At 40.1% G+C, this 17,719-nt stretch overlaps 1 protein-coding gene across 1 annotated transcript; it reads right to left on the bottom strand.

The window, feature by feature from the left end:
- Window positions 1–1,668: 1,668 nt before the first annotated feature.
- LOC116038146 lies at window positions 1,669–17,069 on the bottom strand. The gene is made up of 15 exons (XM_031282350.2): window positions 16,510–17,069; window positions 15,356–15,478; window positions 15,035–15,109; window positions 14,123–14,241; window positions 11,852–12,026; window positions 11,498–11,623; window positions 10,789–10,832; window positions 10,595–10,691; window positions 10,271–10,473; window positions 9,511–9,691; window positions 9,160–9,243; window positions 5,025–5,170; window positions 4,415–4,656; window positions 4,137–4,246; window positions 1,669–2,054 (listed from the first exon to the last, which is right to left on the bottom strand). Exons 1-15 carry the CDS (start codon window positions 16,639–16,641, stop codon window positions 1,857–1,859), a joined length of 2,055 nt encoding a protein of 684 aa, XP_031138210.1. The 5' UTR covers window positions 16,642–17,069; the 3' UTR covers window positions 1,669–1,856.
- Window positions 17,070–17,719: the final 650 nt, after the last annotated feature.

Raw genomic sequence — 17,719 nt, 5'->3', positions numbered from 1 at the left:
GTATGACCTAAAGTGGGAGGGTGTATGTGTGTTCCTGGGGCCCCTCTACTAATGTAATCAACCTTATAGCATAATCTTATAACAAACATGTTCCCATACGCTGTTAAATATGGGTTTCCTGTAGGCCTCTCCAAGGTCATTAGTTGACTGTGCCTAAACTGGTTATTCGCCATAGAATGACAGAATACACATTTACCAGGACGTATACTTATCAGGACCCCTTTCCTGTCATTGTTCCAGACCCAGCATCTGCATCCTCTCTTATGCACAGGGCCCCAACTCTCTCACCATAACCTCAATAACATAGTACAATATGGAATACATTTGAATTGAATATATGTAGGTATAATTGAACATAAGTCAAAGTTGTAAATCATCAGATACAACACTCACTAATGAACTTTATATGATGTACTCTGGCAAATAATTTCCCATCTTGGCTTCTGTTTAGATTTGGAAATATCATCCTTAGAGGAAAGAGCAATTTCACTGATAAATCACAATCATTACTTACTAGAAGCTGACTCATAAAGCAATTCAACTAATTAATTATTATTTCAAAAAAATGTAATTGTCTGCTTACGCCCGATATTTTTATCAATTAAACAATGTGTTTTATGATTTAAGTTAATCAATCTATCTATCCTTATCTATCCTATCTATCTATTAGGGCTGTCAATCGATTAAAAAATGTAATCTAATTAATTACATACTCTGTGATTAATTAATCGAAATTAATCACATACATAATTAACGGTGCCTGAACCGATACTTTTTAAGAAAGTAAAAGAAAAGAAAAAAAAAGGGTACTAAACAACAGTCGGTGACATTAAAGAACGGCTTGTTTATTGCTAAGGCCATATGGTCAAAATTAAATGATTTAATAATAATGTATAACAATAACTTATTTCATTAGTAAATTGCTGTTGAACGACAAAAACAACCACCAGATGGGAAATGGACATTTACAATAACTTCAAATGCACCACGAGGCTGTAGTTTACCAGTTTCAATGAGCGCACCGTCTGTGTTGTTTCTCCGACGGCAGCTGCAGATTATTACATCCCGCTGTTGAATCCTCTACAGTAAAACACAGTCAAACTTTACACCGTTTAGCGTTAGCTGTCAGCATTGTAACCGTGTTTAATCCAGCTACTAGCTAGCGGTAGGCTAACGTTAGCTGCTGTCGAGTATAGTGTTAACTAGCTAGCGGTAGGCTACCGCTAGCTGCTGTCGAGTATAGTGTTAACTAGCTAGCGGTAGGCTACCGCTAGCTGCTGTCGAGTATAGTGTTAACTAGCGTCACGTGCAGCGGTGTTTGTGTTGCCTGTATCGTCTGTTTCAGAGCATCAGAGAGAAGAGCAGACATATCAGTGGCACCAGATTTCAGTAGCCAGGGTTGGCAGGAGGAAGATTTTTACAAGTAAATGTTCCAATCAATGGTCCAGGCAGAACATTCTCGTCTTCCTCCTTCATTTTACAGTCGAATTGCAGTCGAATGCATGTCATTTAATCATGACATGCATGTGTGTATGCATTTCCTGGTTTTTCAAGTTGTGAAAAAACAGCGTCTCAAATTATATTTTTTTTTACTAAAATTGACATGTATTGTTCTGATGTACTGTATGTGAGCCTTATAAAAGAGGAATAAAAGACATTTAAAGTGACTGTTAATTTCGTGTTCTTTAATAAATCCTTTGAAAAGAAATTCAACATTTAATTTTGTTTTCTAAAGCATATATAAACATTGATTGTACATTGTTCTTTTGAATAACATTTTTCACATCCTGCAGAAACCTTTGTGCTCCACAAAGACAGCTTAAGCAGAACCTGAAGTGTCCAGACAGGGGTCCACTTCATAAATTTGTCATCACTTCTATGCAGCTGCCCTCTCCATCTCCCTTTGTCTGGTAACATGTACAGCCGAGGGCCTCATGCACGGCTCTGCTCAGCAGCACCATCAGGTCTGCAGCCCCTGCCGCTCCCCTCGGCAGAAAGAGCTCCAGAGGACAGGTGGAGGCGTGTGGCAGACGCACACCTGACATGCTGACATCCTAGAAAATGAATTCAAGGCGAGGGAAATGCCGTGGTAGTTTTAATCTTACAAGCAACTTAATATCAAATTGTGAAATTCAACCACAAAAGAATACTTAAGATTTTAATTTGTAGGCTATACCATTGCCTTTATAGCACAATGAATATTTTACTTTGAAAAACCATCTATCTGAATTTATGCGGTTTGAATTCACCTCTTTGAAAGTCCAGTTTCAAGTTTTACAATTTCAAAAATGTTTTTGGGAGCAAGGTTCATAAATTTGGAAAAGACCAGTGATGGGAATAACTGTGTTATAAATATCGGCGTTACTAAAGGCGTTCCTTTTTTCAGTAACGAGTAATCTAATTGATTACTCTTCCCATCTTAATAACACCGTTACTGTTAATGCCAAAAAATGCGGCGCGTTACTATAACTGAAGCTGTTTTTTTTTTCCATCAGACCAACTAGGTCTCTGAGCCGAGAAGCGAAGACTTTTTTTACTGTTCTTTCTTGGTTAGTGGACAGTGCACAAGACAAGCACATAAATGCTGACGATTGGCTGAGGTTGAGTAAAATTTCATGGTAAGCCAATCAGAGGTAGAGCTGGGCGGATGTTCGAAAGCACACAATGTCGGACACACAACGAACACAAGCGGGTCAGTCAACTAGAGACAGGTATGGCCGAGCCCAAATAATCCTAAAGCAGCCTTCTCTAATGGAAGCACGCATAGTCGGACACACAACGAACACCACAAGTGAGTCAGTCAACGAGAGACAGGTATGGCGAGCCCAAATAATTACATTTTGCTCAGTTGTGGCCTGTTGAGGGGCAATAAATATCAAAAGTTCCAAAACATCTACTGTGTTATTTGTATCGATCCACTATATAAACATAATATCTACATACATGGCATTTGATTGAAGGCTAGTCTCACTTTGTCCCACAGCAACATTAAAATAGTTTAAATTTGTGTACATTGTTTCTGTTAATAATGTATTGTATTAAGTGTCCATTTCATTATAATATTCAGATTTATCATAAATAATTGAACATGCACATGTATTTTAAGTTCCGTTAAAGAGGGGTGGAGGTGGGGTCATATTTGAGCATTTAAAAATGTACTTGAAGGCGCGGCCTCTAGCTCACCCAGTAAGAGCGTGCGCCCCATGTAGGCTGAGTCCTGCAGCGGCCTGGGTTCAAATCCGACCTGCTGCCCTTTGCTGCGTGTCATCCCCCAACTCTCTCCCCTTTTCGTATATAATAAATAAATAAATGTACTTGAAAGTAACGCAATAGTGTACTTTCTGAAGTTACTAGTTACTTTTATAATTTGTAACTGAGTAACTAATTTAGTTACTTTTTGGAAGAAGTAACTAGTAACTGTAACTAATTAATTTTTAAAAGTAACTTGCCCATCACTGGAAAAGACACATTGCAGTTTGAAAGTGTCCTGTTAATGACATAATGAGGACAGAGCAGTAGGTATTTTATGTTTGTAGCAAGATGTCTCTCTAAATGGGTTAACCCTTGTGTTGTCCTTGGGTCAAATTAGACCCGTTTTCAAAGTTTATAAATATCAGAAATATGGGTTTCTTACAACCAAATTGCCCCAAAATAACTTGGATGCATGCATATACATTGTATGGAACCCTATAACATTAGTCAAGATAGTTTATAATATCTGCTTTTTTTTAACTCTAAAATTTGGTTTAATGTCATTCAATGGGTTAATTAGATTAGGTGCATTACCATAAATAAAAAATTTAAAAAAGCGCACCAAAAACATTGGAAAAAGCGCCAAAAAAAGTTAATTTTCAATTTTGTCCCCGGAAGAAAAACAAGTTCATATTTGACGGGAAGACAACACAAGGGTTAAACATCAAACAAGATTTCTTTTGTAATATGTTTATGCACGAGTATCTCTTCAAGAGGTGGACTAGGTGGAATGTTTCACTCTGTAAAAGTCACACAGCTTTCAGTATCACATTGGTATGGTACTGGTTTCAACTGGGATTTCTAGTTGGGGCTAGTTAGTGTGGGCACCGTTTTCACGACATTTTCATATCACCTGGACAAGTGATTATCCGACAGATACCAACCTGGGAGTAAAAACGCAGGGAGATCAATCTGGGGAACCCAAGAGGAGGCAGATGATCAGCTCCAATGATGAAGGTAAGGAGGTCTTCAAAGGAAAGATCTGCCTCACCGTCTGAGTGTGCACAAGGACACATTTTAGTTTAAATGTTCTCATAGTAAACACTGAAACACTTATCGTAATACCCCTTTAAACATTTTTATTATATCCCTGCCTGATATAAGAACCACAAGAGTCTTTATATTCTTCACTTTAATCCTCCATCCATCCTTCCGTTCGTACCGCTGATCAAGGTGAGAACTGTTTCCCAGTGTCCAGCTGTTGCCTCCTCTGCCACCCTCAGCTGGCTGTCTGGACAGCTGTAGCAGATGGTGAAGAGCGGTTTAAACTCTTCCAGGGTCAGAGGTTGTTGCTGTGCATTCGTCATTACTGGCACAAACTCCTTCCAGTGGGACTTTACTGTATCCCACAATCCACCACAGCTGTTCAGCCCCTCTGTGAACTGGGAGATCATACTGGCCACCCTGAAGGACAGCAGAGGGCCTGAGTGATTGTCTCATTGGCTAACTATCCTGTGTTTTGCTAAAGAGTGAGATGGCACTATATAATACATTCATATCTTTCTTTGACATTTATTGTGAAATTGTAAAAAGGAAAACAGAAAATCAGGCCATACAGAAAATAATATAACATAAATAATAAAAACATGATTTTTCTTTTTCTTGATATGTCCAAAAAGGAGTGAGAAGTAGTATCTATCTGAAAATGAAAATAAACACTCTACAAACCACTGTATGGGCTGTGTGTGTGTGTGTGTGTGTGTGTGTGTGTGTGTGTGTGTGTGTGTGTGTGTGTGTGTGTGTGTGTGTGTGTGTGTGTGTGTGTGTCCAACCTGTGATAGATGTAATGTTTGACCAGGCGGATATAGATTGATGGTATTTCATCAGAATGGGCTGAATAGACTCCAGGGATCCCACAGCTCGACACCCAGTCACACAGACTGGGAGAAAGCAGCTTCACATCAGTACAACTATGCAGCTACAAGAGGAGCAGAGGAGTGTTATATATATATGTGTGTGTGTGTGTGTGTGTGTGTGTGTGTGTGTGTGTGTGTGTGTGTGTGTGTGTGTGTGTGTGTGTGTGTGTGTGCCAAACCTATTTTGTGGTCAGTTTCTGCTAACCTTGCAATAAAGGTTTTCTAAATGCCATGTATATAAATGTGATGTCAGCTTACTAATTGATTGCGGGTTTTGTGTAGATTTTAACTTTTATACGTTTATTCCACTTTGTTTAAACGGCGAAGTGGAGAGGCCTCGTATGTGACGCTCGTATTGGCCTTGCTGGATACACCGTATCATTTACCTTTTTGTGGCTCTACTGATCGCTGTGGATTACTTTTTTTTCGTGTCATTGGATTACGGCAAAATACGGATCTTTTTTCTCAACGTGTCTTAACGTTTTATGGTGAGACTGCGCTTGGTTTCTGCGTTTGGAGAGGCATCTCAACAGACTGTAGGTCCAACACTGATTGCTCACCGTTACATTTTAGTTGAATTTAAGCATCTGTCTATGGCGTTCCAAAACAGCCGTGCCGCGATTGGATTTCATAAGGGTGAATTGTTAAATTGTTACAATGTAACTTAAAAACTTTAAAAATAAACATATGTGTTTTGGAATATAATGTTCAGCTTCGGCAGCTTTACCTATGTGCTAAAATATACAATGACGAAGCCTAGTGACAAGTCCATAGCAACCAGTGTTGAATTGGTTATATCCCAGCGTCCTTTGCTGAATGGTCTCAATATTTTATTGTTTTATTTCATATGAATACTAGTTTACTAGAGGAGTAACTTAGTATTTGACGTAATGCAGTAATGCATGAAGTGTGCATTTAGTTTCCATGTTTATTGTGTTTCCACAACAATGTCAGTGAGTAAATCTACTGAAATGGCCACCACACCATAACAGAGGAGTGGGATGTGTAAGATTTGAATGCAGAGGTTAACTCCTGTACATCATGGCTATAAAAAATAAAACAGTATCTGTACTTTGCTAAGTGCAAATTTGCATGCAAGGGGAGGGTCATGCCTTTTTTTTAAGTCGTTTTGGAGGGTCATAGGAAAATTATTATTGACGAGGGGAAGGTTGTGTTAGAGGCCACAAAACTCCTCCGGTGGCCCCTTAATTAAATAATGAACATTCCCTTAAGAGGAGTTCTTTTATGGTGAATGAAAGTCTTGATCCGACGAAGTAGCTCATCAAATCAAATTGAAGCATTGACGTCAATGCTGCTGCCAGTTCTGCCGATGTTTACCCGTTTCTTCTTCTAGTCCGTAGAAAGAGCAAAGTCGGTAGCCTTTCCTCATGAGCGCCACCTCTGTTCAGGAGAAGACTGCAACTAGTGTCGCAACCACCAGCGCAGGTATAAAATCATAGACTGTATATAGAATGGACCAACAGATCCTGTTGCTCTGGACGGAGACCAGTGAAGGATATTAGAAACACTTTTCCGGTGAGCGCTGAGCGTTACTGCGCAGTCTCCAACTGAGAGAGACGACGTAAATGTGACATGAGCAACCTGTCTGAAAGTTGTAGCCGTGCGTTCATGGACATCGGAAAAACGTTTTTCCGAGTGAAAACATCATTCACGTCACTTCCTGTGGGAATCAGAGGTGGGAAACTCGGGCCAGATTTTGCTAACCGAGTTTTCCAGTTGGTGACGCGTTGTTGACAACTGACGTTTGATGTAGGCGACTTTGGTTCACTGAACATATTTCAATGACAATAAATGTATTTATTGTGGACAAACGCCTCTGCTGAGAAACATACATAGACATAACATGTTTCAAATTATTCATAAATAGGCCTATGTGTAAAAAAAAAAAAAACACCTTATCCGTGTCCTTTCCCGTTCGTAGTCCTGCAGATAACAAACACCTGTCCATGTGCTGTTTCTATGCTCGTATAAGAAAACAGCAGCAAATCTTTTGTTATTGTGGCCTCCATGTTTTCACACACCTGATGCTCTAGGCTACGGCCAACAGTTGGTGGCAGTCATGCAACAAGTTGTTATGCCAAACGCCAATATAACAGAAGAAGAACACGCATCCCGACCATCCTAACCATGTGAACGCTGGTAGTCGCAAAAACAACGTAATCACGGGGGCGGTCCCTGTTATTCCGAGGTGGCATGAACGCGCCATAAGTCTTCTGGTAGCTGTGCTAAGAGAAATCTCAATCATTCCGAAATTTGCAGAGACGGAGAGCGTAGGTATATGTAAGGAGATAACATAGGCACAGGCTAATCATTGCTAACTAAAATGCTAGTTAACATTAGTAATTACACTTAAACAGCTAATGTAAGTCAAAACTGCCTGCGAGCTTCTCCTGTACTATACGGTAATTCCTCTACTGTGCAACAGTAAGTCCCGTGGTTAGGACACAATCGTTAGCCTATTTTTACAAAAACGTCTACTACGGAGCCATAACGTGAGATACAAGGTAATGGAGCCTTTTATACATTGTTGTGTTTCTTTAGAAATAAACAATGGACAAATTAAGTCTTTAAATGCTTCAGATGTAAAGTTATTCGCTGTCAAAGTGACGTCAAAATGAATGGCAGTCAATGGAATGCTAACGGGGGGTGAGTGCTTGTTAGCATCAAAAGGGCGCCATAGGGTCTACGCGTTAAGAGGAGAAGCTTACCCCCTTGGTATAAATAGTTAAGGTGATTCCATGACGTCACATTTGCGCACGCCAGCTGGGCTGCGGTTACTGTAAAACACGCTTTAGTGTCTTCATTAATTCATAGGTGTGTTTTGGGCGTAACATGCAATAAACCAATCAGTGTCATCTCCCATTCCCTTTAAAAGCCAGGCGCGTTTGTACCTTGGCACATTGCTATTATGATGGCGGATTTGCACCGTAATATTTGTATTTGTAATCTTTTGCATGTTTGTGTGCTGCTGCACTTCCCTGTGTGCTATTTGCAATTTAAACGACGTGGGCGCTGGATGGGAAATTGACAACTTCGACGTCTTAAACTAGCAAAGACACTTGCGTTGGGCTTTGCGCTGCACCGGGTGCAAGATAGGGCCCTTATTCTTGTTGCATACTTCCTAAAAGCCTTGTAACATGACCATGTTGCGTGGAAGTAAGTTGGGTTTGAAAGGCTTTTGATTACAGTTTTATATTAAAATAACTTAAAGTGCCCATATTATGAAAAAAATCACTTTTTCTGGGATTTGGGGTGTTATGTTGTGTCTCTGGTGCTTCCACACACATACAAACTTTGAAAAGAATCCATCCATGCTGTTTAGAGTGAGATATAGTTTCTGAATGTGTCCTGCCTTCAGTCTCTGGGTGAGCTGTTCAAAATCTGCACGGCTTGTGACGTCACAAGCCGAAACGAGCAGGCTAACCGCAACCATTAGCTCGTAGCGTTAGCATTAGCATGCTAACGCTAATGCTGACGCTAGCATGCTAACACTAGCATGCTAACGCTAGCATGCTACCTCGTTCTCAATAGCAAAGCACTGCTACAACACACACAAGTTCACCATAATCTACAAAAGAACTACTTACATGCGCCCTCATTTAGAAGTCTCCCAGCTAATCCTGCCTTGTAACTGACCGAAGTTGTAGAAACAGCCTCTCTTTTACTGTCTATGGAGCTAGCTAGCTGACATGATCTACATCTGAGCTACTGGGCATGTGCAAGTGCTATCAAAGATAGTACAGAAGAAGAAGAGGTCTCACTCTGTAGCTAAAACAGAGACCAGCTGAAAAGAGGATCTGCAGCAGTGAGAGAGAGCACTGCAGTACAACAAAAATATGGTGTTTTTTGAAAATTAAACCATGTAAACCTATTCTGGTACAACCTTAAAATACAATTATGAACCTGAAAATGAGCATAATATGGCTGCTTTAAACTGAGCAGTCACATAAATTATAGCAACAAAAAAAATATTATTATTTCATCAGTGCGAAGTAGAAGTGTGTGAGATTCCTGTATGTGTTTGGGTTACCTGTTGCAGTCGGATCTGTGCTTCAGCATCAACAATGTGTCTCCAGTTGAAGTTCTCCAAAGATGGATTCTGGCCACACATCAACTATGAAAATGAAATACGATACAATGACAAAGAGAATACCAATGTGCAAATACAAATCAATACAGTTGCTAAGCATAATGTAGAAAAATAATATACTATATGTAAAGTATTATTCACACACACACACACACACTTTATTTATTCATTATTTACTCAAAAATGAGCACTTGGCATGAAAGTTGGAATCAAAGTAGCAACCACGAGAATCTCGAACATAACTGTAATTAAGGAGACTTTCTATCTACATAAGAGACACATGCACACTACCTGGTAGAGGGCAGGATGTAGACAACGAGGTCCAGGCCCACCCTGAGCCAGAGACCAGCCAATCAGAACACCTGTTTCGTAATACTTCCCATCTTCAAGAGCTGCGAGGTCGTAGGTCAACAACAGACGCCCCGGAAGACCCTCAAATACAGAGCTTTGCTGCAGCTCCAACAAAGTCAATCTGTGTAAGAAGTTAAAAATGTATTTTGTCAGGAATTCAAACAAATATGCCTTAATGATCTGGTGTAGAGTACCATTATAAAGACTGAGCATGTGATCCCTCTCTAAAGCAACATTTTAGTACTGAAATGATCAGTTGATTATTCAGTTAATCCATCAACATGAAACGATTTGCCTTCATTTAGTAATTTATCAGTATTAAATGTGACAATGTTCTGCTCTCCTTTGATTTATACATTGTAAATACTAATCAAAATGCTCAGTTATGGACTGCTGGAATTGTGGCATGTCATTTTATAGACTAAATTATACTAAAATAAAATCAGCAGATTAATTGATAAATAAATGTTTGTTGTTCGTTGTTTGTAACAATCCTATCATTTTTGCGATGATAATCATTTTGCAAGCAATGTCTCCCTGAAATTATGTAAATGTCACAAATATATTTATTCATATTGGATCTCAGACTACAAATCTCAGACTAAAATCTAATCAAGCATTCATTCAAAAAGAAATGCTGCAGGAGTGTAGGAAACCAGAGTGTTGAAAGCTCATCTATAACAAGGTAAATAATCATAACCTGAAGAACTCTCTGAGAGGTCCCTTGTAGCCGTCAGCCTTCTCTCCACTGAAGGAGACGGGTGTCGCCCTGAAACAGAAGCCAGGCGTCCTCACCATCTTCAGAGCGCTGTGGAGCAGCCTCACCTGGATGTGGGTTTCTTCACTTCGATCCATGTTCTCCTGTCTGAACAGTTTCAGGATGGAGTCCAGGTCGAGTGTGAACTGCACACCACAGAGACAGGTTTTACAGGTATGAGGGGATACACAGAGGAAATGGTGTCCTTCCTGTCCAATTAACAATCATAGAATTTCTCAAAAAGTTGTTGTATTTGTTATTTTTCACCTTCTCGGTAGTACTAGGAACACAAGGCTGGGTCTGTCTTCCTAGCTGATTGTCTTTGTCTGGGCAGCTCTCTGGGCTGGCCTCCAGACAGAACATCCTTACAAGAGACAACACACATATATTCAGGTAATTGAGTAATATGCTTCCCCATTTATAAGTTTTAAATGTTTTTTCGCAGGCTGATGCTTTCTCACATGTTCACCATAGGTGTCTTGCTTGCTGACTTCGCCGATTCTGCCTGTTGAGAGAAGAGTATAGTTTAATATGTACTTAAAATGAACATTGAACAAACTATTGTATTGCATGTAATGCACGCAGATCCTGCATAGTGAATTCAAACAGACAAGACAAGGCAGGTGGTGGCTGTTCATTTAGCCTTTACATAGTCTCGCATTGCCAGACCTTCCTCCACCGCGGTGCTGCGGAGGAGGAGGGTCTGGCTAGTCCACACAGCATTCCAGGATGGGAGAAAAACATGCTCTGGTTTATTGGCATTTCTTTAAACCAATCACAATCATCTTGGGCGGGTCTAAGCACCAGGAAAAGCCTCTATGGTGCTGCAAAATAGCCTCAGGAAGGAACTTGTTTTTCGTGGAACGTGTACGTTCAAAGGTTGTTTTAGTTGGGCAACAGAAAACTCAGATTGGACAGATAGTCTCGCTAGCTGTCTGGATTTACCCTGCAGAGATCTGAGAAAAGGTTAACCATTGTCCTCATAAATCGACCAGTTTAAAATGCCAACACAAAGGAAGCCCAAGGCATGGATATCCAGCCTAAATGAGTGAAATTCCAGCGGAATTTCTGCCGGCGGTAATCATTACTTGTGAAAGGTTTATTGCAGATACAAAAGCCTCCACAACTAAATCAAGCTTGAAAGAGAAACACGGAGCAGCTGTGGTTTACCTGAGGGTGGTCCTGGTGGCCGAGGATGTACAAAGCACCATGTCCACAGGTCCTGAGTACCTGCTCCCCAGTCCAGCCCTCTGCAGGGGAGTCTGGGACAAACAGCACCCTGGAGCCCGGTACACACTGTAAACCATACATACCATCAGATATAAATGTACCAAAATGTGGAAGAATTTTAGGAAACTTGCCAGATTCACTGTCAGATTTATGATTTACTTAACCTTAATAAATAAACGTAATCCTAGAATAAATCTTAATATAGTAGCCCATAAAACCTCCAAAGAAAGAGTGAACCATAAAATATAAAGTCAAACTAGCTCTCTTATAAGGATAAATATACACTACACACACCTGTAGATATGTGAAAGAGAACCTTTGTCCCTCCTGTTTCACAAACCGCCCCTGGAAAAGCGTAGCCAGCCGACTCTCCATCTGATTAGCCGACCAACCATTATCAATGGTGATACGAGCAGTCATTCCAATGGCCGCTAGAGCTGCTCGTTCTTTGCCTTGTGGCTTACTGTGTCTGGAAGAGCAGAAAGGAAAATTTACTTTATATACACTTTTATTGGATGACAGCATACTTATACTCATCAGCAATTTAGAAATACGTCACCGGCATGTCACCAGTAGAGACTATGGTCACAAATTAAATTGTGTACATGTGTTGCCGTAATCATTACTTTAGAAACAACACACATGCTGTTTAAGAGAGCATGAACGTATTTAGCACATTTTAATGGCACTTTGCCTAATAGATATTTTGGCTTAGTGGTGGCACTGGCGAATTGTTCACATTGTTTGCAAATTGGAGGGAGTTGATCCTCTAAGAAGCATGAACCTGCTCAGTAAATTTAATTTCATTCTGACGATTAGTGTTGATCCTGGTGGGGCAACAGAGAAACATATGCACCAATTGTGGCACAATAGAGGAAAGGTCGAGGTCAACACAAACATCCGGATTCATGCTCTCAAGAACAAGAATATCCACAGAAGATTTCAAGGAGAACTGCCCTTTGGTTTCCATAAAACAAATTGACTACAGAGCTCTTACTAAGGCAGTGATGGAGTACTTGAGTCCAACTCGAGTCGCTATTCTCTACCCTTGTGACTCGACTTGGACTGTTTACTGATTACGCGGACTCAAAGATTTATGAAATTGAACTCAAGCATTCATGAAATAGTTCTATGAAGTTTCTGACTACTTTTATGTGTAATAGGCAGTGATGGAGTAATTGAGTCCTGGACTTGGACTTGAGTCGCTATTCTCTGACTCATGACTCGACCTTGAACTCAGGTTGACTTGCATCAGACTCTTTATGTGACTCAGACTTGGACTTGGCCTCAAACACTGGGGGACTCGAGACATGACTCAGACTCGACAGTTGGGGACTCAACTACCACAATGGACAGTTACAGTTTAAGGTTAAAGGGTCACAAAATATTAAGAATCATCAAATAAAGACCATAGCTGCATCTCATGTCGCTTATTTGATAGCTCCTCGACTCCTCGGCTGAACCAGAAGTTGTTCTGTCCCTCCTCGGTGAAGGCCGTCTCAAAGCCCTTATTTCTACCCCGAGGACCGAGGAGGGATCGAGGAGCTATGATCGAGGATACACGAGAACAGCCTTCCCGGAAGCCGTGCAGCTAAAGGAGCTGCTAACTCCGCCCAAACAGACGTATTCATGCGATGCTTCAGAAGAAAGGATGTCTCATCCCTCTAAAACACAATTTGCTCGTTGCCTCTCTCCTCACATGATTTCCTTGCATCCAGTGGCGGTTTTTGGCATGGGTGAACCGGGCAGTCGCCTGGGGCGGCATTTGTTTTATGACTCATGGGGGGCAGCACGAGCAATTTAAAAAAAAAAAAAAATCCTCGAAGCGTTTTTCTACTGTATTATCTATCATTTCACCGTGTGGGGAATTGGCAAATTTGCGCCCCTGCTTGCTGAGAAGGTGCCGTGCACACTGCACAGAGAAGCTGTGTGAGAAGGGGAAGGGGGGAGCGGGGGACAGTTCACCTCTGGGTCAAACGGGTTGCTGGGCATAGGCGCCGATACCGTTGGTGCTCCGCTTACACTGAGCACCCACAAAGCTGATCGCGGTTATGTGTCAGTTAAACTTTTCATCTCCAATCCTGTCCTGAGTTTAAAGATAGCCTACTTTACAGCTTTATTATCGAGTTGATAGGCGTGTGTGTTCGTGTCGGCCGTCTGAAATGCAAACATAAACATATAAGGGTGTGCGCCCGTGATCATTCAATAGGGGAGCAGATTTCAATAACATCATTGATGATTTGGCATCAAGGAAGGCCAGAAAGGGGTCTCGCCCTGGGTGTAATTCAATGTAAAATCGCCCCTGCTTGCGTCTAGTCCCTCCCACCGAGGAGGGACGGGAGAGATGTAAAGGGAGGCAAGTGGAGGACTCGAGGAGGCAATTAAAGAAACATGAGATGCAGCGCATGAATATCCATACCAGAGTTCAAACCAATATGGCTGGTTAAAATATTCTGAACTAGTCCCAACAAGCAAAGACAATCCACTTATTCTTCATTACGCCAGATAGAGCTTCTAAGACGGATGGATGGACAGATGGTCTTACACAGCAACACCACCTCTCACCTCTCCAGCTGTGTCAGGTAGTGTCCTCTAGGTAGACAGACCACATCTTTGACCACCAGTCCTGTCTTCTGCGGAGTCAGTTTCTTCCACTTGAGACGACTAGCTTTGTTTAGGGACGGCTGCAGCACACAGTACAACATCACATGAAATGAAGCAGAGACAGGTAGATTAGACAAATTCATAAACCAAATTAACTATGTACACATACTGCATAAAAGAAACTTGTACCAAACTGAAAAGAAATTCACAATACGTCTTACAATTTAACAGGAAAATAAATGTTTCTAGCAGGAACAAGATAAAACATTGCTACTGAAATAATTTCTTAGTCAATTGACAGACAATCAAGTTTCATACAGTCTCCATATTTAATCAATAAAATGACAGAGTTTAAACTGATGCAGACAAAATAACGTCTCGCTAGCCCAAGAGGTTGCAGTGTGGATATGTCTTATTTTTTGACAATTTGTACAATAAACAAGTAATCAATTAAAAAACAAATAAATACAACATAGACCACAGGCAACAGTAGTTACAAGCAGAATAACTGCAAAAAGTTAGCAAAAATAGCAATAAAGAATGAAAGCATGATAGGTAGGGCAACAGAGTTGACTGATTGATTTATTGAGTAAATATAATGTTCGGTTTCAGTCGATCCCTATTGGTAGACAGGATTAGTGCACAACAAACCTCTGTTTTGGCCAATACACCAAACCTGATAAAGTTCTTCTTTAACCAATTATATTATATTATTGAGATAAAAGTGGGCTCTGGGATTACAGCGACCATCATTTAACAAGATAACATTGTTTCAGGCTCCATGTTTGTTTCCAAGCTGAGACACGGAAATGTTTTGTGATTTTCGGATTATCAATTTTCTGAAATGACTAAATAAAACCTGAGGTGACATACCAGGGTCATTATGGAAGGATCAGCTGATTTGACTATTTTATTTTCAGTCTCAGGCATTTTGAGGGGTGGAAACACCTGCATGGAGGAAAAGAAAAGAAAAACATGGGTTAATTTGGTTAAAAAACAAACAAACATGCAAAACAAACCCCCTCCTAGAGCTCCTCACAGCTGCTCAGCAGAGTTTGTATTTCATTCATACGCTGTAATTTCCACTCCCTTTTCCCACATTATTACGAAAAGGTGGTGTGGGATGCTCTTTTGCATTGCTGCTCTATAGATGTATTTACTTATTTACCTAATTACGTCGCTCATATCACTAACCTCCATTTCTATCTCAGTTTCCTCCATGAATGGTAGATCAGGAGGGCAGTGCTTGGCCTCTGTTTTGGGCATGGTGAGCTGCGTGGGCTGAACCTGCACCTCTGATGGATGCTCCAGGTGTGTCTGGGTTTAAGAAGAGGAAGGGGAAGATGGTGCATGCACATACAGATAATGATGAACCATACGGAGGAAGCACACTGGAAGAATGGCATTGCATTTTAGATGGTTGCAACAGTCTTTTGATCATCGCAAAACCATAACATTTTCAATGAATGTAAATTTTCTATGTGACAAAACATGACTACCTTGGTTTCTTGTTTCAGTCCTTGTAAAGCACTTTGTAATTTTATACTAAAACATGGCTGTTATAATGGTGAATCTTAATGGTTTAAAAGGCCACTCCACCCAAATCACACACAAAAAAACTAACATTTTCCTACTTGCCCCTAGAGCAACTTTTTGTTTTACCACTTAAAAACAAAAAACTGCTTTACTAATCAGAATATTTTCCAGTAATTTAAAGTAATTCAAAAGATTAAAAGAAAATCTAAGAAATAAGCATACCTTGCTTTTTTCTGTTTTCATATACTCTTAATTACAGTATTTTTCAACCTCTCATATTTGTCTTGTGACCCCCAGGTTCATTGTAGACAGTTTTTAGTTAACCAACAAACAAGATAGTTCATATTTATTTCTGTTCCTTTCATGTTGAGGTGGTTTCAGAATTTTCAAAAAATCTGGGCAAATAATACTTAGTTTAATTGTGATTTGGGGGAATTGATCCGTTAATGTGACTATTAGTACTTGGTTTAATCAAAACATGGTTGCCACAATAAAAATCATCTGTCTGCTAACTCACATGGTGTCACATGAACTAGGAGGAAAGGAATCAGCACTCATGTTTTAACTACAGTTCCTTGATAAAGTTAAGTGACTGTTTACATACAGAATGTCCTCCGTTTATACAACTTCAGTCTGAAGAAATGCAGTCATATTTACCTGCAGAACAGGCTATTTGGAATTTCAATGACTTAGACAAGGCGGTTACTAAACACAAATACATTAAATACCAGTCTGATTCACAGTTAATCGTGTAGTTTTAATTTATTCTTGTTCAACCTGTATGCCCAGCTGCTGTGATACAGAAGACACACCTTGTCAAAGCGCTGTTCTTCCTCCTCCTTCTGTTTTGATGTCACCATGCGGGGCTCCTCTGAAGAAAACTGCTCCATCTCAATGGTGTCTGTGCCGGCCAGCAGCGCTGCCTTCCTCTCGCTAAGCTTCATCCTCTCCGATACAACTTTACAATATCTGCTGTAATTCTTACTTTTTTTAAACTGTACTTGTCATTAAAAAAAATCTCCTTTTCACTCTTCCTTCACTTAAAACCTCCCTGTCTTTTCTCTTAGATCCTTGTCCTTGCTTTGGCCTTAGCTTTCCTCTGCTCTTTCTCTTTTTATCTCCTTGATCTGTTGTCCCTTTTTATAGTTTTAATGCCTGGTACAGCCTGTTATTTCCTCTCTAGACTCAGTTAAACCTTTCAAATATATTCCTGAGGTGATGGTGGCCTTCCAAACATCTAAACAGCTGAGCTCTCATTACATCAAGCTGAAATCTATCAAAGTGTAAAGCTCTGATTGGCTCAGAGTTGTGCTCTTAAGATGTGATTTGTTCTGTGGACTGTTCTGAAGCCCTCATTGGTTGAGAGGATTTTAAAACGGCTCTGGTTGGTTCTGCAGTGTCTTGTTGGAGCTTTTAAATTGTTGATTGCAGTTCCTACATGATGAATTTAAGTGATTAAAGAGTCTCAAATGGCTCATGGAGTTTACAGAAGGACAGTTTACAAGATTAAAAATCAATCAACATTACTTTATATAGTCCTTTCCAGCAACCACAGTGTTTTACATCAAGGACCAAGAATAAAAAAGTAACATACAGTTACAATATTGGTACAGTAGAAGATTAAAAAGACAAATACTGTCATTAATCAACCCCTCTTCACACATGATTTGTGGCCTGTTTCATCATTAACCTGATGATTGAGTCACTTTTGATTTTAACTTCATAAATAAATTCTAAAGCTCTAAAATGATCTACTTTAGTCTCTTTGCTAATCAAGTATATTTTTTGAACTTTGCATCCAAACAGCCCAAAACAAGTGACAGCTGAATTACTTAAGTTTGCAAACTTCAGCAGGAGCAGATACTACACCACAGTGATCTACTATCTAATCATGTTTTTCCCTGGGTCAAACTGACAAGTGTTTGTTTAAAGTCACACCTTAATTCTGATGAAAATGTGTTGACTCAACAAAACCACACCCTGAATGATCTGTAATCAATGTGTCAGTCAACTGAGGCAGCA

The sequence above is a fragment of the Sander lucioperca genome, chromosome 11, assembly GCF_008315115.2.
Source record: "Sander lucioperca isolate FBNREF2018 chromosome 11, SLUC_FBN_1.2, whole genome shotgun sequence".
NCBI lineage: Eukaryota > Metazoa > Chordata > Actinopteri > Perciformes > Percidae > Sander > Sander lucioperca.
The sequence above is the reverse complement of the archived record's forward strand: the minus strand, read 5'-3'. Positions and strand labels throughout refer to the sequence as shown.